The sequence below is a fragment of the Palaemon carinicauda genome, chromosome 3 (assembly GCF_036898095.1).
Source record: "Palaemon carinicauda isolate YSFRI2023 chromosome 3, ASM3689809v2, whole genome shotgun sequence".
NCBI lineage: Eukaryota > Metazoa > Arthropoda > Malacostraca > Decapoda > Palaemonidae > Palaemon > Palaemon carinicauda.
Window position 1 is genome coordinate 112218780 of NC_090727.1, and position 20000 is coordinate 112238779.

General features: G+C 39.8%; 1 protein-coding gene across 1 annotated transcript in view; it reads right to left on the bottom strand.

The window, feature by feature from the left end:
• LOC137638407 (cyclin-D1-binding protein 1 homolog) overlaps positions 1-20000 on the bottom strand; it is a 263747-nt gene that overhangs the window by 112209 nt on the left and 131538 nt on the right. The window contains exons 4-5 of the mRNA XM_068370457.1: positions 12217-12388; positions 7008-7155 (exon numbers count right to left, since the gene is read on the bottom strand). Coding sequence (XP_068226558.1) covers positions 7008-7155; positions 12217-12388 — 320 coding nt within the window. The remainder of the gene's footprint in view (positions 1-7007; positions 7156-12216; positions 12389-20000) is intronic.

Here is a 20000-nt window from a genome sequence, read left to right on the forward strand (position 1 = left end):
TGCAAACAACTCAATCGAGTCTGTCAAAGGGGTAGGACCAACAACTTGACTAGACTTCAGAAAACTACCTTCCCATATAAAAAACCTGCAACCTTACTAAAGCTAACCATCTAACCTTGCAGAAATAGATATAAACTATCTATCTGGACTGAGGGAACCGTACCACAGGACGAGGACCTCAGACAACCATAAAAAACACAAACCCATATACAAGTACATAAACTAAGGTTGAGTGGGGGTAGTAACTCCTTTGCCTAATACAGAAGCCGCAGCTACGTATGGGCCCAAGGTATAACACTTGTCATAGTCCACTCTTACCTCTCTGAGGTAATGAGAAGCGAAGACAGAGTTGCTCCTCCAGAACGTTGCGTCCATGATCTGCTTAACTGACATATTTTTCCGGTATGCCAGCGAAGCAGCAATGGCCCTTACTTCGTGAGCCCGTACTTTTAACAGGGCGAAGTTTTCTTCCTCCTAAAAGAGGTGGGCTTCCCTAATAGTTTCCCTCAGGAAAAAGGACAAAGCGTTCTTTGACAGGGGTTTTTGAGGATCCTTCACTGAACACCATAAGGAGTTGGAAGCACCCCTCACGCTCTTAGTGTGGGCCAAATAAGCCTTGAGAGCCCTAACCGGGCAGAGGAGGCTTTCCTGTTCCTGACCTACTAGATTCGTGAGGTTAGGGACTTCAAAAGTCCTAGGCCAGGGTTTCGAAGGGTTCTCATTCTTGGCGAGAAAGTCGAACCTCAAGGAACAAACCGCTCCATTTAGGGTGAAGCCTACACGCTTCTCGATTGCCTGGACCTCGCTGATCCTCCTGGCAGTCGCTAGAGACAAAAGGAAGAGGGTTTTCTTAGTCACATCTCGCAGAGAAGCTTGCGAGATAGCCTCAAACTTCCTGGAGCACAAAAACTTAAGCACCACATCCAGGTTCCAAGAAGGGGGTCTTAAGTGCACCTGCTTCGTTGTCTCAAAAGACCTAATGAGGTCCTGCAAGTCCTTATTCTGAGATAACTCTAAGCCTCTATGCCTAAAGACGGTTGAGAGCATGCTCCTGTATCCTTTAATGGTAGATACAGCCAGCTTAGCATCCTGCCTGAGGTACAAAAGAAAGTCTGCAATCTGGCTCAGAGAGGTAGAGGACGAGGAAACCTTGCGCCTCCTGCACCAAGCTCTAAAGGTCTCCCACTTTGACTGGTAGACTCTTTGTGAAGAGATCCTCCTTGCCCTGGCAATAGCTTTCGCCGCTTGTGCCGAAAAGCCTCGAGATCTAACGAGCTTCTCGACAGTCTGAAGGCAGTCAGATTGAGAACGAGGGGGTTTTGGTGAAATCTCTCGAAGTGGGGTTGTCTGAGAAGATCTGGACTTGCCGGGAGTCTTCTTGGAAAGTCCATCAGTAACCCTACCACTTCGGTGAACCATTCCCTCGCAGGCCAGAATGGAGCCCCTAGGGTCATTCGTCCCGAATCGAGGAGAGCGAACTTCCTGACAACCAGATTGATGATCTTGAACGGGGGAAAGGCATACATGTCCAGCCCCGTCCAATCCATCAAGAAGGCGTCCACTGCAACAGCTTCCTCGTCCGGGACTAGGGAGCAGTAGTTGGGGATCCTCTTGTTTAGACCGGAGGCGAAAAGGTCTATTACTGGTCTGCCCCACAACTTCCAGAGGCTCCGACAGACATGCGGGTTGAGAGTCCACTCTGTAGGAAGGACCTGTCCCCTCCTGCTGAGCATGTCTGCCCTGATGTTTCTCTGCCCTTGAACAAACCTTGTCAACAGCTGGGTCTCGTTCTCGTTCGCCCAGAGGAGAAGCTCTCTCGCAGTTGAGAACAGGGAGAGGGAGTGAGTTCCCCCTTGCTTCCTTATGTACGCGAGAGCTGTGGTGTTGTCGGAATTGATCTCCACAGTCTTTCCCGACACCGAGGTTTTGAAGGCCTTGAGCCTTAACAAAATGGCCATCAATTCCTTCCTGTTGATATGCCAACTGACCTGACTCCCTTCCCAAATACCTGAGACCTCTTTGTTCCCTAGTGTTGCTCCCCAGCCTGACTCGGACGCGTCTGAGAATAACACTAGGTCGGGGTTCTTCTTGAACAAGGAGATCCCTTTTCCCAACAGAGCTGGGTCCAGCCACCACATTAAAAGATCCTTGATCTCTGTCGGAATGGGAAAAGAAAAAGTGTCCTCCTGGATCTTTCTGTTCCAAACCTTTGCGAGTAAGTGTTGCAGAGGCCTTAGGTGCAGTCTCCCCAAAGGGACAAACTGCTCCAGGGAGGATAGAGTTCCCAGCAGACTCATCCACTCCTTCGCTGAGCATTCCTGCTTCCTCAAAAAGTCTTTGACTTTGTCCAGGCACCTGCTCTGCCTCTTCTGGGAGGGAGAAGCCTGAAAAAGAACTGAATTCAGAACTATCCCCAAATAGAGAATAGTCTGATTCAGCTCGGTCTGAGACTTCCCCCAGTTGACGATGAGTCCCAGGTCCTGAGTGATCGTATAAGTTTTCATTAGGTCCTCCAGACATTTCTCTTTCGACTGTGACCGGATCAGCCAGTCGTCTAGATAGAAGGAGACCCTTATCCCCTCCTGGTGTAACCAGCCTGCCACATTCGCCATAAGTCTGGTGAAAACTTGGGGAGCTGTGCTGAGACCGAAGCAAAGTGCCCTGAACTGGAAGCACTTGCCCTGGAACACAAACCTCAGATATCTCCTCGAAGACGGATGAATGGGGACGTGAAAATAAGCGTCCTGCTGGTCGAGAGAAACCATCCAGTCTCCTGGACGAACTGCAGCCAGCACTGACTGAGTCGTCTCCAATGGAGAACTTTGTTTTCTCCACGAAGGCGTTCAGAGAGCTGACATCTAGGACTGGTCTCCATCCACCCGAGTTCTTGGGAACCAGAAACAGGCGATTGTAAAAGCCTGGGGAGGCGAGGTCTTGAACTGGCTCTATTGCTCCCTTGACCAACATCTGGTCGACTAGCTCCAGAAGAGCCTCTCGTTTCCCCGCGTCGGTGTACTGAGCCACTAAGGCCAGGGGAGAGTCTGAGAGAGGTGGTTTCTTTAAAAAGGGGATCTTGTAACCTTCCTTGACGACTGAGAGGGACCAGGTGTCCGCCCCTCTCCTTTCCCAAGACTGCCAAAAACGAGACAGTCTTGCCCCTACTGGTGTCTGGAGGACTTCTATCTCATTTTTTGGACCGGGGCCTAAACGCACCCCTGCTGGTCCTTGGCCCTGACTCTTGTCTTCTCCCCCTAAAATCCGCTCTCGAGGAGATCCTGCCCCGAAAGGGCTGTTGAAACTTCTTCTCCTCCTTCTTCAGAGGAGCAGGAGCAACAGGTAAGGTCTTTCTAGCCGACCAAGACAAAAGGTCCTGAGTAGCCTTCTGAGCCAGAGAAAGGGAGATATCTCTGACCAGAGCTTCAGGAAAAAGATGACGTGAAAAAGGGGCGTAAAGTAGCTCCGACTTCTGGGCAACAGTCACAGATCTAGAGGTAAAGGAGCACAAAAGGCCCTCTTCTTTAAGACCCCTGCTGAGAAAAGGGAAGCCAATTCATTAGCTCCATCCCTTAGACCTTTGTCCATGCAGGACATGATACTCATCAGGTCCTTCGTGTCCTCCAGGAGTTCAGACTTCCTGGCCAGAGTCCCGAGAGACCAGTCCAGGAAGCTGAAAACCTCGAAAACCCTGAAAATTCCCTTGACGAGGTGATCAAGCTCCGACATGGACCACATCACCTTGGCAGAGTTTAAAGCATGCCTTCTTGCCGAGTCCACAAGAGCCGAGAAGTCACCTTGGGAGGAGGAAGGCACTCCTAACCCCAAAGGTTCCCCTGTCTCATACCACATACCGGCCTTGGAAGCGAGCCGGGACGGTGGAAAAGAAAAGGTGGTCTTGACAGCTTGTCTCCGTTCCTTCGTCCAATCATCCACTTTAGCGAGAGCTTTCCTGGCCAAAATTGAAAGTTTCATTTTGATGAAGGCCGAAGACTTAGTAGCTTTCTTCCTGGTAAATTGAGACTGAGGAGAACGAGGGGCCGAAGGTTGAAATTCCTCCCCATAAAGTTCCAAAAGAGAGCGAGAAAGAACCTTGTAATCGCTAGAAGAGTCGGCAGGTTTTTCTTCCTCTTCCGAAATATCTTCGAGGTCCTGCTCAAGGATAACATCCCGAAGAGTTGGGCTGCCAGCAGTCTGGCAGCGAGAGCTGTTTGAATCCTGGCGCCGAGCGCCGGTAACATCCAGTCGGCGAGAGGCGGTATCGTCACGATGACGAGAAGCGGTATCGTCACAATGACGAGAGGCAGTATCGTCACGATGACGAGAAACGGAAGCGTCCTGAAGATGCAGGCTGCCGTCGCCTTGAAAATGCAGGCTGCCGTCGCCTTGAAAATGCAGACTGCATTCATCCTGTTTCCTAAGAAACGAGGCAGTAACGTCCAGGCGTTTCGAAAGGGAAACGGAATCGTCACGGCGCCGAGAACGAGAGGCAGTATCGTCCTGGCGGCGGGAGAGGGGGGAAGGAAATTCCTGGCAGCGTGCCGATGAAGAGGGTGTACGTTGTCGTACGGCCGACGAAGTGCGCAGAGGTTTCTTGGGAGAGATACTAAAATCTCTCTTAGAAGAAGATCTCTTAACAGGCAAAGAGACGTCCTTACGTCTGACGGACTGAGAAGGGTGGCTGAAAGCTTTAACTAACGATGAAAGTTGTTCCTGCATAACAACCATGAAAGCTTCAGCAACCTCCGCTGGCTCTCGCGGTGCCGAAGACGGCAGTTGTCGTACGGCTTGACTGGGAGCGCTGGCAGAAGAAGCAGGGAGTCTAGCAGGATTAAATGGGCTAAGGACTCTCTGTTTCGCCCTTTTAACAGGAACATCGAAATCGTCTTCCGAAGGATCAGGGTCTCTGCTACTCGAACCGGGAGAGGGAGAGCGAGACTGCACGTCCTGGTTCCACCCTCTCTTCATTGGTCTTGATTCGTAACGCCAATTACGTCTGGGAGAACGATCAGGCGAAGACACAAACGTATCCAACACGCCTTTCCTACGGCGGTCAAGAGAAGCCTGAGAGATCGCAACAGGACTGTCTGAGGCGACGACTGACCGAGGATAAGCACCTCTCACCCCCTTTCGGCTTTCGACGTACCTTCTCCCTTGGTCCTGGGAGCTTGGTAGAGGTCTAGACCTAGGGGTATGACAGATTCGATCAGTCGCCACTTCCACTGCACTTTCACAAGCACTAATTTCACCTACACCCTTACCTTTAAAGGCCTCCAACTGTACTTTAATGGCCTCCAATTCAGCAGCTAATTTAGCATACCCAGGGTCATCCGTAGGCACAGGTCCTGTAGAAGGGGCAGGAGTCACTACATTTGGGGAAGGAATACCTTCCAAAGGGGTTACAAGCAAAGGGTCAATAGATAAATCTAAGCTAGGCTCACTAGCAGACTTTGACTTTGATTTAGCTCTTCTAACTCAATCAATCTCAAGTTTGCGCACATAGCGCTGCATAGCTAACCAATCATTATCACTTAAAACCTCGCATTCCTTGCACTTATTATCTAAAGCACATTCAAACCCCCTGCAACCCATACAGAGAGTGTGAGGGTCAACCGAAAGTTTCGGCAACCTCACCTTGCAAATATCATTCGCACAAACACGATAATGAATTTTCTCACTCATGATAATAAAGGAAAAAAGACAAAAATCAAAAACAACACGATTGACAAATCCCAACACAGTGTACTTCACCAAAAACGAAGTCCAAAAAGGCGATGAAGGGAAAGCGATCCGAAAAACTCTGAAAGGCGGACCAACGATGTTGTCGATCCGGCCGGCAGAGATAATCTGAGGAACAGAAAATGGGAATGATTCCAAGTACCACCCTGTAAGGGTTGTTAACCATCTAACCACACAACCACCACAAGGCTGTTGCCGCGATTTTCGATTAAATTCTGCCGCAGTCAGAGACTCAGCAGCTATATATATATAACTGCCAGGTAAGTTCTATTCATAAAAATCATAAATATCTTTCACTGCTTGTCTCATAAAGGAATAGGGTAAAATCAATTTCCTAAAATGTGATATACAAAATTATATTCAAATGAAATTTGAGGCAAAGACACATAATAACCAAAACATAAGCATATACTGTATAGAAATTTCCTGCAAAAGAAAAATTCCTAACAAACAAATGAGGCTTAAATTGAAATATCATGGCAATAATTTAAAGAAAATGAAAACATTTCAACAGCATTTAGGTAGCAGGTTGGCCAGGGCACCAGCCACCTGTTGAAATACTACCGCGAGAATGTTATGGGTCTTTTGACTGGCCAGCAGTACTACTGTACATTGGATCCTTCTCTCTGGTTATGGTTCATTTTCCTTTTGCCTACACTTACACAGAATAGTCTGTCCTATTCTTTACATATTCTCCTCTGTCCTCATACACCCGACAACACAAAGATCACCTAACAATTCTTTCGCTCTCAAGGGGTTAATTACTGCACTGTAATCGTTCAGTGGCCACTTTCCTCTTGGTAAGGGTAGAAGAGACTCTTTAGCTATGGTAAGCAACTCTTCTGGGAGAAGGACACTCCAAAATCAAACCATTGTTATCTAGTCTTATGTAGTGCCATAGCCTCTGTACCATGGCCTTCCACTGTCTTGGGTTAGAGTTCTCCTGCTTGAGGGTACACTTGGGCATACTATTCTATCTCATTTCTCTTGTTTTGTTAAAGTTTTTATAGTTTATATAGGAAATATTTGTTTTAATGTTGTTACTGTTAAAATATTTTATTTTTCCTTGTTTCCTTTCCTCACTGGGCTATTTTCCCTGTTGGAGCCCCTGGGCTTATAGCATCCTGCTTTTCCAACTAGGATTGTAGCCTAGCAAGTAATAATAATAATTATAATAATAAATGAACTCTACACCAGACAAATATCAATTTGGGATTTGGTAATGTACTATGTTCTATTAAACAAACTGAAAACATTATCAAATCATTACTCACTTCCAATATTTCATTTAAAGCATCAGTAATCAGAAGGTTTTGTCCCTGAAGATCTGAAAGAACCATAGATTTGTTGTCCCGATGACATTTCTCCAATTTTTCACATCCTTGCCAAACTATGCCCGTAGATTGCCGATATCTTTCTCCTCTGCAATAATTTGTTAAATTTTAGCAATAACTTCTCTTAATTTATGACTAATTAAATTGCAGCTTTATACTCTTCAACCAATTTGAACAGTATATCAGTTTAAAATGATGGTGTCTTCACCCTTACTTGATCAGCACTGACATAAAAATCAGAATAAATTAAAAGGACACCCAAAAATTAACATTAATTATTTGAGATAAATAAATATAAAAACAAAATAACTTCATTCCAGAAATAACATACATAAACCAGAGAAAAGGCACTTTTATCCCATAAGAGGCAAATGATATAAGCAGAAGATAAATACTTTGAGAATGTGTATTACAAACACTCAAAAAGCTTGACTTTCTAGAGAAAGATTTTAAAAAATACAAAGTTACAATGATCATCTGCACAGCGTAGACCCTAACTTACCGAGGAATTACTTTCCCGCCTTTCACCAATTCTCATACCTCTTGGGCATTAAGGCTTATTTGTGCTAACACTATCATACTTCCTAAACCCATTACTATTTAAATCTCCTGTCATTTTTCTCTTTCCATATAATTTACACAATCATCAACACATCTACATTTGACTTTCCTAAAATTAGTTACACAAGTTATCTAGATAATTTACTGTATCTCCAACTTTTATTTCTTTATTTCTCATATTTATTTTATGACAACACTTCACTATCAGAAATTTTAAAATTTGTATTTTTTCTAACTATACAAGCCTGAGTCCTTTACTCGGAGCATAGCCTACTTTCAGCATAGCTGAAGCCTGGAACCTAGCTGTTAAGATTTATGAGGTGTTGGTAGTTAAAGGCTGGTGGCAGGAAAGTGACCCAGTAGTGAAGTTTACCTGCAACACCACCCATTCCAGAGACATAACAGCGTGACTTCAGCACCCCAGGAAAGGGGAAGGAAGAGGAAGAACAAGTCAGATATTCTCACTCATCTTAGACTGACAGCACAACCACTAACTTAGATGCATTGCTTTTTCTCTTGTGAGGGAGTTTGGCTTGCTAAACAGCCCGTTAGGCAGCCACCGCAGGTCCTATGGTAAAGGTGCCCAGTGACATGGTTGCATTCCCAAAGTTGTGGACTGTGAAGGTGATCTGACCCTTGCACACAGCTGCTTTCGATAGCCAAATCCCTGGCAAGTTCTTCCGAAAGGCTAGGGTAGATCCAATATTCTGCCTTTGTGCAAATGAAACTGGGGTGGTCGCCTCATCCCTTGTGAAAGTGTTTGTCCAATTCTCACACAAACTCAAGAGAAAAAAAGGGTTGTGGTACCCTACTGGAAACATCCGTGCCTGGTGATCTGCTGGACTGGGGTTTGAGACCTCGTCAAGATGCTCAATAGTTCCTTGTAAGCTTTGGATGGGGAGTTTGTGGGAGCCTATAGGTCAACCTACTGAGTCATCAATAACCGTTACCTGTCCCTCTCTGGTCTTAGCTTGGGTGGAAAGGGAGCTTGGGCACTGATCAATGTAAGCTATATATGGTCAGTCTCTCAGGCGTCACTGCTGCCTCTACCAATCATGAGCTACCTTTAAACTTTAAAACCTTTAGGAGCTCTTTCTTATTCCATTTGTACTAATGGATGATAGTGTACTAATGGATGATACAGTGTTAACGCTCACAGCGGCTCACTTACGAGTTCAATTTGTTCCGGGCGAGAGCTCATATCTCAATTTGCTCGCATTTCAAATAAATTTTTACAATTAAATATATTTAAAATACCCTTAATCAGTTCCAACACTCAAAACAACACCCTATATTCTTATGTTTCATGCTATTAAATGAGGAAAATACATTTCTAAGTAACAAATATTGTATAAAGACATATTACAGTAGATGGAGAATATAAAGATATAAAGTTTTTTTACAGTGTACTTATGTTGGAGATAAAATGACTTGAGCTTATGAAGATGGTGGCGGAGGGGGAAGGTAGAGGAGATTGACTGAGGAGGATGGAAGGGAAGTTTTTTATATCAATACTTAACACTATGTACGTAACCATAAACTTAAACGTTACTTCACATTTTTTTTTATTTTTTAGATTACTTTTATAATTTTTTTTTATGAACAAATGTTCGGTTCTTTGAAATAATCTTAAAAACTTTGGCTGGCATTATAATCTTGAGAGATTCTTTCTGCTTCAAAATTATGCAGATTGTAACCGTTGAACATTCATACACCTTAGCCAAGTCCTTTACATTTCTTAATCAATTCACGTTTCAATTCTATGGACATCATCATCCTCCTCTCTGCAATATCACTAGTACTTCAACTCCTCAGAAGGCATGGTTGAAAGAAGGTTAGAATAATAAATTCTCACAAGAGACGAGGCAAAAAATAGCAAGCACAATGAATCAATGTTTCCTCTATAAAAACTGTTCAAAGATTAATTCAGAACTATAAATCTCCCACTGAATTAATCTTTGAACAGTTTTTATAGGAAGTTTTGATAGTCATTGCAATTTTTTTATATCATGTTTTGATTCCCACATTGGGGTAGTTGAAAGGCTGTCTAATGGGACACGTTGTGTGAGGAAATCTTTATTTAGTCACGGTTTGGGTAATGGTTGCAATAATTGTTGTACTATAAATTGACCTTGACCGTGACAGTTATATTAGATTCAACATATTTTTATTATCCTGTAACACTTGTAGTCCAAAATCAATAAGTTTTGTATTCTTTTAAATTGATTTTGCACTGCAATGAATGGAAATTTTTTTCTTGATAATTCATGACAGTATACCTGTAATACTGAAAAGCTACTGTATCTGTAAATAATGCAAATTTTTATATTGTATGGTATTGGAGCATTGTTGGGAGGAATAGATGAAAATCTAATTTTTAGTTAAGTACTGTATCTTCATTGTGTCTGATAGTTTATCGTCTTTTCCTATTGCATTTTGTTATATCATGAAACTGTTAAATAATGTACCTAATATAATACATATAATTTGTTAAGTAGCTGAAGGGACGGATGATGAATTAAATCTTTTTTGTTGATCATCCTACCTTTTTACTGAATTTATTTGTGTAAGGTAAAACAATTTTGACCTTGAATGTATGAGGTTGGTGTAGGACGTTGTTGCTAGTCGTGAGACAATGTTGAGTGGACCAAAGATCTGGGGGGGGGAATGTGGAAAATATTAAACTAATAAAGTTAAAGAAAAATACAAATTATTTTTTTATTATGCTTGCACATTTTTTTTATGTATTTTTATATTTTGGTCCTTCAACTTTGTCTAATGATATTCCCTTTTTTGCAGCACGCCCTACTCCCTGTAGGGTTTGAAGTGGAAACTAGAGTTGGACAAAGTAGAGGTACAAATAATTGTATTGCTTTATCAAGAAAAAAAAGCATACTGCACACATTTGACAATTTATGTTGACAGAAATTCCCAAGTGTGAGGGATTTGACCTGAACTGCTGCGAAATAGCCCAGCCAGTGGACTGCGGGAACGTATGTATATCAGACATACTTTGGGTATCCTGTTAACCCATAGAATTCTTGGAGTGACGTGAACATTCCGAGATGTTATAACTGTGAACTTGATATGGTGATTCAGTACTGAATAGATTCTCATCAATGATGCAGTGAAACAAATTTAGACATTTAAAGATGATTATTGAACTAGTACTCATCAAGTTGGCCTAGTTTGTAGCATCAATTGTGAACAGCAACGTACATATGATGGCATTTATTTTGTACTTTAACATGTAGATGTTTGTAGCATAGTGTTAGGAACTTGCTACAGTGTATTTGATATGCTATTCAGCCCTCCCCTCTGGGTGTAACACTGAGGATTGAATTTTTTTTGCTTTTCTCTCAGGAATGATATAATTTTTTTTTTCCTTTTCAAATAAATATTTTTCTTGTTTTTATGAAGACAACATTTCATTCCAGTACCTTACACCATTGTGTCCCCTTCTCAGCCACCCATTATGTTTGGTATTATTTGTTTCCTTTATAAAATCTAACCTGAGATACAAGCTATTCATGTATACTGCTCATTTTCCCAGAAATGAGTCAGCGGTCATGCTACCTGTTTATTCAGCAAGCTCCAAGCAGGATAAATAATAGGGAAGTGAGGTTCTAGCAGGGTCCTTTTGCCCAGTATAAAATCAAGGGGTGGTGCCGAGTGCCAAATTCTCTTGACCTGTTATTCAAATTTTTGGTTTTCCACCGTTTTACCTTTTTTGTGTAGTGAACATTGGAGTGTGGTCTGCATTCGGACACTAGGCAGTCTGCGTGCTATATATGGCCACAGTCAGCAAACCACTACAGCATCATATTAGTGGAGAAAAATGTACCTAAAATTCTTTTTTAAAATCATGATTTTTGCTAATATAACAAAAAGTTTATGATCAAATGACTTGAATTTTTATTTGATGAAGGTATCATATATGTCTAAAATATATATAGAGAAATTGTGTATTTTGAATAATTAGAAAAAAAAATTCAAGGCATGCTGGACGGTCCCCTTAAGTTGTACTGTAGTAATATTACAGTAATATACACTACAGTATCAGTGAGCATTAGGTTACAGTAGAGTATTACTAGACAGGAATAACTTTTGGTATACGGAACAGTAAGGGGATAATGACGGCTCGGTAAACTTTACCTTAGCACAATAATGTACTGTAACCTTACTGTGTCCAGTAAATAGTGTACATGTGTGCAAATCTTCTGTACACTGTACAAATTATTATAAACTGTTGTAGAAACCAAATTAAAACTATTAGGCAGTATTTACTGTGTTAATCATCAGCTTGGCCACTCACTTGTAGCAAGAGGCAGTGACTTTTTAGGTTAGGAGTTAGCCCACCCTAATGTAACATTTATTAGAGAATTTTTGCTTATCGCAGTTGTCTGTGTAACCTAACTATCGTGATAATCGAGGTCTGACTGTATATGCAAGCATTATCTCACCAAAGTGTTAGTAGGGACATGGCACAATCATACAATGTTGCCATACCCAAAAATCTTATCCCAATCAAATGGCTAAGGTTTGTATCCATGTAGGAACAAATATGCATTAAGAAAACCATGCTTACACTGCATGACAGCCTTCATCCTTAATGATCTTCAACAACTGTCTTGTTGCTTGGATAGCTCGGACACAAGAATACCTGACATTACTTCTAAGAACTTGACCATGAACTGGGGAAAGTCCATAAAAAGTAGATGCCAATGCTAAGACAGCCTCCTCAACAGCAGTTAACAAACCTGCAATAAATATACAATTAGTTTTTAATCTACTGAAATAAAGTACACTACAATTATATTCTTTAAAAAAGAAATCCTATTATTCATATAAAAGACCTAACTCTGAAGGAATCTTAATTAAAATTCATTACTTCATGAGACTAGCATGTCTAGCAAAGGACCACTCTTGGTCCTTGTTTGGGTGGAGAGGGGCTTTGGCACTTATATGTACAGTACTGTTTACCATATATGGCCAATCTCTAGGACATTGTCCAGTCCCTTGCCCCTGCTGCCCATGAGTAACCTTTAAACCTTCATTGTGCTTTGTTTACAAAGGCAATCCCTGCTGAAGTTTTTTGTTGCTTTACGTAAGTCACAAAGAAAAATAAAGTATACACCTGCTGCATGACACTGTGATTACTTAGATCAAAGGTTTAAAATGTATTGCAAATGTTTTGCAATTGCATAACATAAAAAATTTACTGTATACACAGAGATGAACAACCAGGATTTAGAAAAGGTAGAAGTTACACTGAACAAAATTTTCATTTTGAGACATGTTGTACAGCAATGTGTAGAATACAGCAATCCACCTTTGATGGCATTTGTGGACTATGAAAAAGCATTTGATAGTGTGCACCTGCCAATTTTGTGGAGTCCTGCAATATTATGGAATTCCTATCAAATATATAAATTTGATTAAGTCTGTTCATGAGCATAGCAAGTGCAGCGTTAATGGAGTCTTATCAAATGAATTTCCAGTGAACAACAAAGTACTCCAATGGAATGAGTTGTCACTTATGTTGTTTATCCTCCTCATGGATTTTGTAATGCGTAGAACAGTCAGAGATGGTGAAGAAGTATTGAGCTGGATTGGTGATAGGAATTTAGCAGATCGAGAGTATGCTGATGATGCTTGTCCTTGTTAGCAGAACACCACACGATTTGCAATGCTTGCTTACCAAAATGCATGAAATCTCACACGAGGTTGGGCTGAAGATAAATAGAATAAAGACAGATGATGAGAATGGAGTATGCAATGGAAGATGAAATATCATTGGAAGGAGAAAGGATTAATGAGGTAGAATCATTTAAGTATTTAGGAACTACCATGGTCTTCCATTGACTCTTGTGTTAAGAGTTCTCTTGCTTGAGGGTACACTCGGGCACACTATTCTATCTATTTTATCTTCCTCTTGTTTTGTTGTGTTAAAGTGTTTATTGTTTATATAGGAAATATTTATTTTACTGTTGTTACTGTTCTTGAAATATTTTATATTTCCTATTTCTTTTCCTCACTGGGCTATTTTCTCTGTTGGGGCCCCTGGGCATATAGCATCCTGCTTTTCCAACTAGGGTTGTAGTTTAGCAAGTAATAATAATACCAATAATAATAATAATAATAATGATAATAATAATGATGATAAGAGAGTCTTTAGAATTAGAATTTAGTGAAAGATTAAAAAAAAGCAAATCAGACAATGGATAGGTTAAGCAGTTTGGATATCAAATCGCCTGAAATTACATATAAAAATCAGACTATATATCAGTTTAGTGAGATCGGTGTAACTCTATGGACATGAGTCATGGTATGACAATGAAACAATCTCCAATAAATTTGGTAGATTTGAGAACAAAGCCCTCAGAAGGATATTGGGACTTAAATGGCAGGACAGGATTAGAAATGAAACTATAAGAGAGATTACTTGAGTGCCATATGTGGAAGAGATCATGATGAGGGGTAGATGGAGATGGTTTGGGCATGCTCTTCGCATTCCCCAAGAGAGATCAGTTCACCAAATGTTCAGCTGGGCTCCGAAAGGCACTGTAAGAATTAGAAGACCCAGGCCTACATGGCTGTTGACTATGAAGCACAAAGTAGATGATGAATGGAGAAGTTTTGAATTAGAAGCTCACGATAGAGACGACTGACAAAATCTAACTGAGGCCCTTTGCATCAATAGGCGTCAGGGGAGATGATGATGATACACTTGGGTATCATGTGATTTCTGAAAACCTAATTTTGAAGCTAATTTAAGGTAGTCACATCATACATAAGAATTAGACTATGTACTACTGGCCATGGCTATGCTATAAACAAATCTATATATCTATTTACTGGTCAAAAAGTACAGCTGTATATAAAATAAACCTCATTTTCATAAAACTAATTTTTTACTTTACAGTATATCCAATATTAGTTAATGTAATATCCACATACCGATATCGTATCATAAAATACAAACACACAGAATATGCATCTTTTCCATTGATTACATTTCGCTGAACGAGACTTCAAGACTTCAGTCTATGGAAAAATACCTATATATTTTGTTGTACTCACTAAAATAAATAATTATTACTTCTATTAGTATTTTTATTTTAGCATACAAAGATAAATAATTACTAAAATGAAAAAATGCATAAAACTATAAATAAACTAAAATAAAAAGTCTGTCTCTGTGTTCATATCGTTAAAAAAGTCTTTGAATTTTTCATTAACAAAGCAGTCATCATATTGATCATTTTTCAAGTATAATACTTTCATCCTATTCCTTATCTTCATATAAAGCATCATATTCACTTTCATCAAAAGAATTTGCTATTTCCCATTTTCTAAATGCTCTAACATGACAAATTTGGAAGTAATTTGTATTTTCCCTAACGATACATACCTCTAGCTATTTATAGGGGTATTACTTTCGGCGAAGCTGAAAGGACGAGCCATTAAAATTTAGCAAGGGTTAACTAAATATTCCGCTAGTTAGCAGGGGGTAGTGATGTAGCTAGCTACCCCTCTCACTCATACACCAGTGATTGCGCTTCACTTTGTTTGGAGGTAAGACTTTGAAGAGGGCAGGGTTGGCAGGCAACTTTGTATAAATAGCTACAGGTTTGTATCGTTAGGAAAAATACAAATTACTTCCCAATTTGTCATTTGTTCTGTAACTGGAATACAAACCAATGCTATCTATAGGGGTTGACTCACCAATTAGGGAGGTAGATATCCCTGCTAATCTGGCTTTTTGGCCTTACCGGGGGCTTCCTTACTATGTATGTTAGTACACAAATAAGGAAACCCTAAAACCTCGCTAAATCTTGCCAAGCATGGTCTGCGGCCTACAAAAGCTGTGTGTTGAGTTACTAGCAATGTGACTGTCAAGGATATTATTATTATTATTATTACTTGCTAAGCTACAACCTTAGTTGGAAAAGCAAGATGCTATAAGCTCAAGGGCTCCAACAGGGAAATTAGCCCAGTGAGGAAAGGTAATCAGGAAATAAACAAACTAAAAGCTAAGTAATTAACAATAAAAATTAAAATATTTTAAGAACAGTAACAAAAATAAAATAAATATTTCGTATATAAACTATTAAAACTTCAAAAAACAAGATGAATAGAAATAACATAGATTAGTGTGCCCGAGGGCACCCTCAAGCAAGAGAACTCTACCCAAAACAGTGGAAGACCATGGTACAGAGGCTATGGCACTGCCCAAGACTAGAGAACAATGGTTTGATTTTGAAGTGTCCTTCTTCTATAAGAGCTGCTTACCATAGCTAAAGTCTCTTCTACATTTACCAAGAGGAAAGTAGCCACTGACCCTCACTGGGTTATTTTCCCTGTTGGGGCCCGTGGGCTTATGGCATCCTGCTTTTCCAACTGGTGGCATGGTTGGAAGCGACCTGGCCTTCCATTTGAAAGGGCTAGGGTTCGATCCCAAGTGTGAGGTAGAAATTTATTTTTATTTGAACATGATATTGTGTTGATTTTAATCCATATTGACTCATTAGGGGTAATAACAACTAAAAAGCTATCAATTGTGTCACCTAGTGGGCCGGGAAGTCGGGGAAAACTCGCTGGTAAGAGACTGATGTTTCGTCAGGTAAATCCTGAACTGCAAGTAGCAGTTAGGTTCCGCCTTCTTTTAGAGCCTCTGGTGACATGGTTGGAAGCGACCTGGCCTTTCATTTGAAGGGGCTAGGGTTTGATCCCAAGTATGAGGTAGAAATTTGTTTTCCATTCGAACAAGATATTGTGCTGATTTTAATCCATATTGACTCATCAGGGGTAATAACAACTGAAAAGCTATCAATTGTGTCACCTAGTGGGCCGGGAAGTCGGGGAAAACTCGCTGGTAAGAGACTGATGTTTTGCCAGGTACATTCTGAACTGCAGGTAGCAGTTAGGTTCCAACTTCTTTAAGAGCCTTTGGTGGCATGGTTGGAAGCGACCTGGCCTTTCATATAAAGGGGCAAGAGTTCGATCCCAAGTATGAGGTGAAAATTATATATATATATATATTTATATATATATATATATATATATATATATATATATATATATATATATATATATATATATATATATATAATATATATATAGATAAATAGATAGATAGATATATATATATATGTATATATATATATATATATATATATATATACATATGCTGTATATATATATATATATATATATATATATATATATATAGAGAGAGAGAGAGAGAGAGAGAGAGAGAGAGAGAGAGAGAGAGAGAGAGAGAGAGAGAGATACAGTAGATATATAAATATATAGATATATGTTTTTTCAAAAAGGCCCATAAAAGAAACACAGGAAATATGAATAAATCACACTATATTTCGGTCAATAAACATCGACCCTCTTCAGGATGTAAAGTACAAGTGAGGCTTACAGTGGAGAGTGACGGTTTATATATGAAAGCAAAAGGGTGTGTTCAATTGTTCTATAGTTGTTATAATTGCTGGAAGGATTAGCCAAATTTAATTACATTCAGGTGCGTGTTCTTATTGTTGAGCCGCTTGGAGGAAGTCTTGACCTCTGATGCATGTCTGGTGGCCGGTCTCCGTGGATTATCTTCTTAATGATAGGGTTGAGAAGAGTATTGTCCACTGTGTCAGCTTTCCATTGGCCCCCACATAGGTTCATTGTGTTTGATTGATTTATGATGGCTGATTCCAGGATTTTCCTTCTGTACGGACAGGTACTCTTAAAAAGCAAAGACGACTCACTCCAGTTAATCTGGTGCCCTAAATCCCTAAGGTGAATGAAAATCCCCGAGTTTTCATACCCATATCTAACAGATCTTTTGTGTTCGGATAATCTTTGAGATAGCGAACGGCCAGTTTGCCCAACGTACACTTTTTCACAATCCCTGCATGGTACTTTGTAAACGCCGGATTCTATCTCTCTTTTATTTTGATAAACATTAATAAGGGCGCTTCCTATGGTCTTTGGATATGAAAAAACAAAGGGGTTCTCAGTTTTTATATGATTTGTTATATTTTTAATACCTTCTATATATGGGAGTTTTATCTTATTTTTAAAATCTCTTTGGTTAGTAACATCATGATCTTTATAATATATCGTGTTGGCTTTGTTGATGGCCTTTTCTATGACATACGTCGGGTAGAATAGCTGGGCGAGTTGTTTACGGATGATTTCAAATTCTTTATTTAGGTAGGCTGGGGAACAAATTCTCAAACCTCTAAGAAATAGATTGCAAGCTACTCCAATTTTTACAGAAATGTCGTGATAACTAAAAAAATGAATGTAGGAAATAGAGAAAGTTGGTTTTCTATACACAGTAAAATTATACCCCGTCGATTCCCTTATAATTAGTATGTCCAAAAAAGCTAATTTTCCATCTTTTTCCCATTCAGTTTTAAATTTTATGCTAGGGACTAGGGAATTTAGATTATTGAAAAATATATTGAAATCTCCCCAGCTATCATCCCAATATGTGAAAATGTCATCCACATAGCGTTGCCAAACCATGTTTGTAGGTTTAATTGTTGTTAAAATTTCTGTTTCAAAGTATTCCATGTAGAGGTTAGCTAAAATTGGAGATAACGGGCTGCCCATACTACAACCAAATTTCTGTTTGTAAAAATTTCCATTGAAAGAGAAAACGTTATTTGACACGCTTAGTTTAATTAACTTAATTGTTTTTTCAATACCGAGGGGGAAGTGATCTTCGTAAGGGATTAATTTTTCCCTCAAGAAACCTAATACGTCGTTGATCGGGACCTTTGTAAATAGGGATTCTACGTCAAGACTCAAGAGTTTTACATTGTTTACCGGGATATTTAATCTATTGAATTTCTGGAAATTCAATAGATTAAATATCCCGGTAAACAATGTAAAACTCTTGAGTCTTGACGTAGAATCCCTATTTACAAAGGTCCCGATCAACGACGTATTAGGTTTCTTGAGGGAAAAATTAATCCCTTACGAAGATCACTTCCCCCTCGGTATTGAAAAAACAATTAAGTTAATTAAACTAAGCGTGTCAAATAACGTTTTCTCTTTCAATGGAAATTTTTACAAACAGAAATTTGGTTGTAGTATGGGCAGCCCGTTATCTCCAATTTTAGCTAACCTCTACATGGAATACTTTGAAACAGAAATTTTAACAACAATTAAACCTACAAACATGGTTTGGCAACGCTATGTGGATGACATTTTCACATATTGGGATGATAGCTGGGGAGATTTCAATATATTTTTCAATAATCTAAATTCCCTAGTCCCTAGCATAAAATTTAAAACTGAATGGGAAAAAGATGGAAAATTAGCTTTTTTGGACATACTAATTATAAGGGAATCGACGGGGTATAATTTTACTGTGTATAGAAAACCAACTTTCTCTATTTCCTACATTCATTTTTTTAGTTATCACGACATTTCTGTAAAAATTGGAGTAGCTTGCAATCTATTTCTTAGAGGTTTGAGAATTTGTTCCCCAGCCTACCTAAATAAAGAATTTGAAATCATCCGTAAACAACTCGCCCAGCTATTCTACCCGACGTATGTCATAGAAAAGGCCATCAACAAAGCCAACACGATATATTATAAAGATCATGATGTTACTAACCAAAGAGATTTTAAAAATAAGATAAAACTCCCATATATAGAAGGTATTAAAAATATAACAAATCATATAAAAACTGAGAACCCCTTTGTTTTTTCATATCCAAAGACCATAGGAAGCGCCCTTATTAATGTTTATCAAAATAAAAGAGAGATAGAATCCGGCGTTTACAAAGTACCATGCAGGGATTGTGAAAAAGTGTACGTTGGGCAAACTGGCCGTTCGCTATCTCAAAGATTATCCGAACACAAAAGATCTGTTAGATATGGGTATGAAAACTCGGGGATTTTCATTCACCTTAGGGATTTAGGGCACCAGATTAACTGGAGTGAGTCGTCTTTGCTTTTTAAGAGTACCTGTCCGTACAGAAGGAAAATCCTGGAATCAGCCATCATAAATCAATCAAACACAATGAACCTATGTGGGGGCCAATGGAAAGCTGACACAGTGGACAATACTCTTCTCAACCCTATCATTAAGAAGATAATCCACGGAGACCGGCCACCAGACATGCATCAGAGGTCAAGACTTCCTCCAAGCGGCTCAACAATAAGAACACGCACCTGAATGTAATTAAATTTGGCTAATCCTTCCAGCAATTATAACAACTATAGAACAATTGAACACACCCTTTTGCTTTCATATATAAACCGTCACTCTCCACTGTAAGCCTCACTTGTACTTTACATCCTGAAGAGGGTCGATGTTTATTGACCGAAATATAGTGTGATTTATTC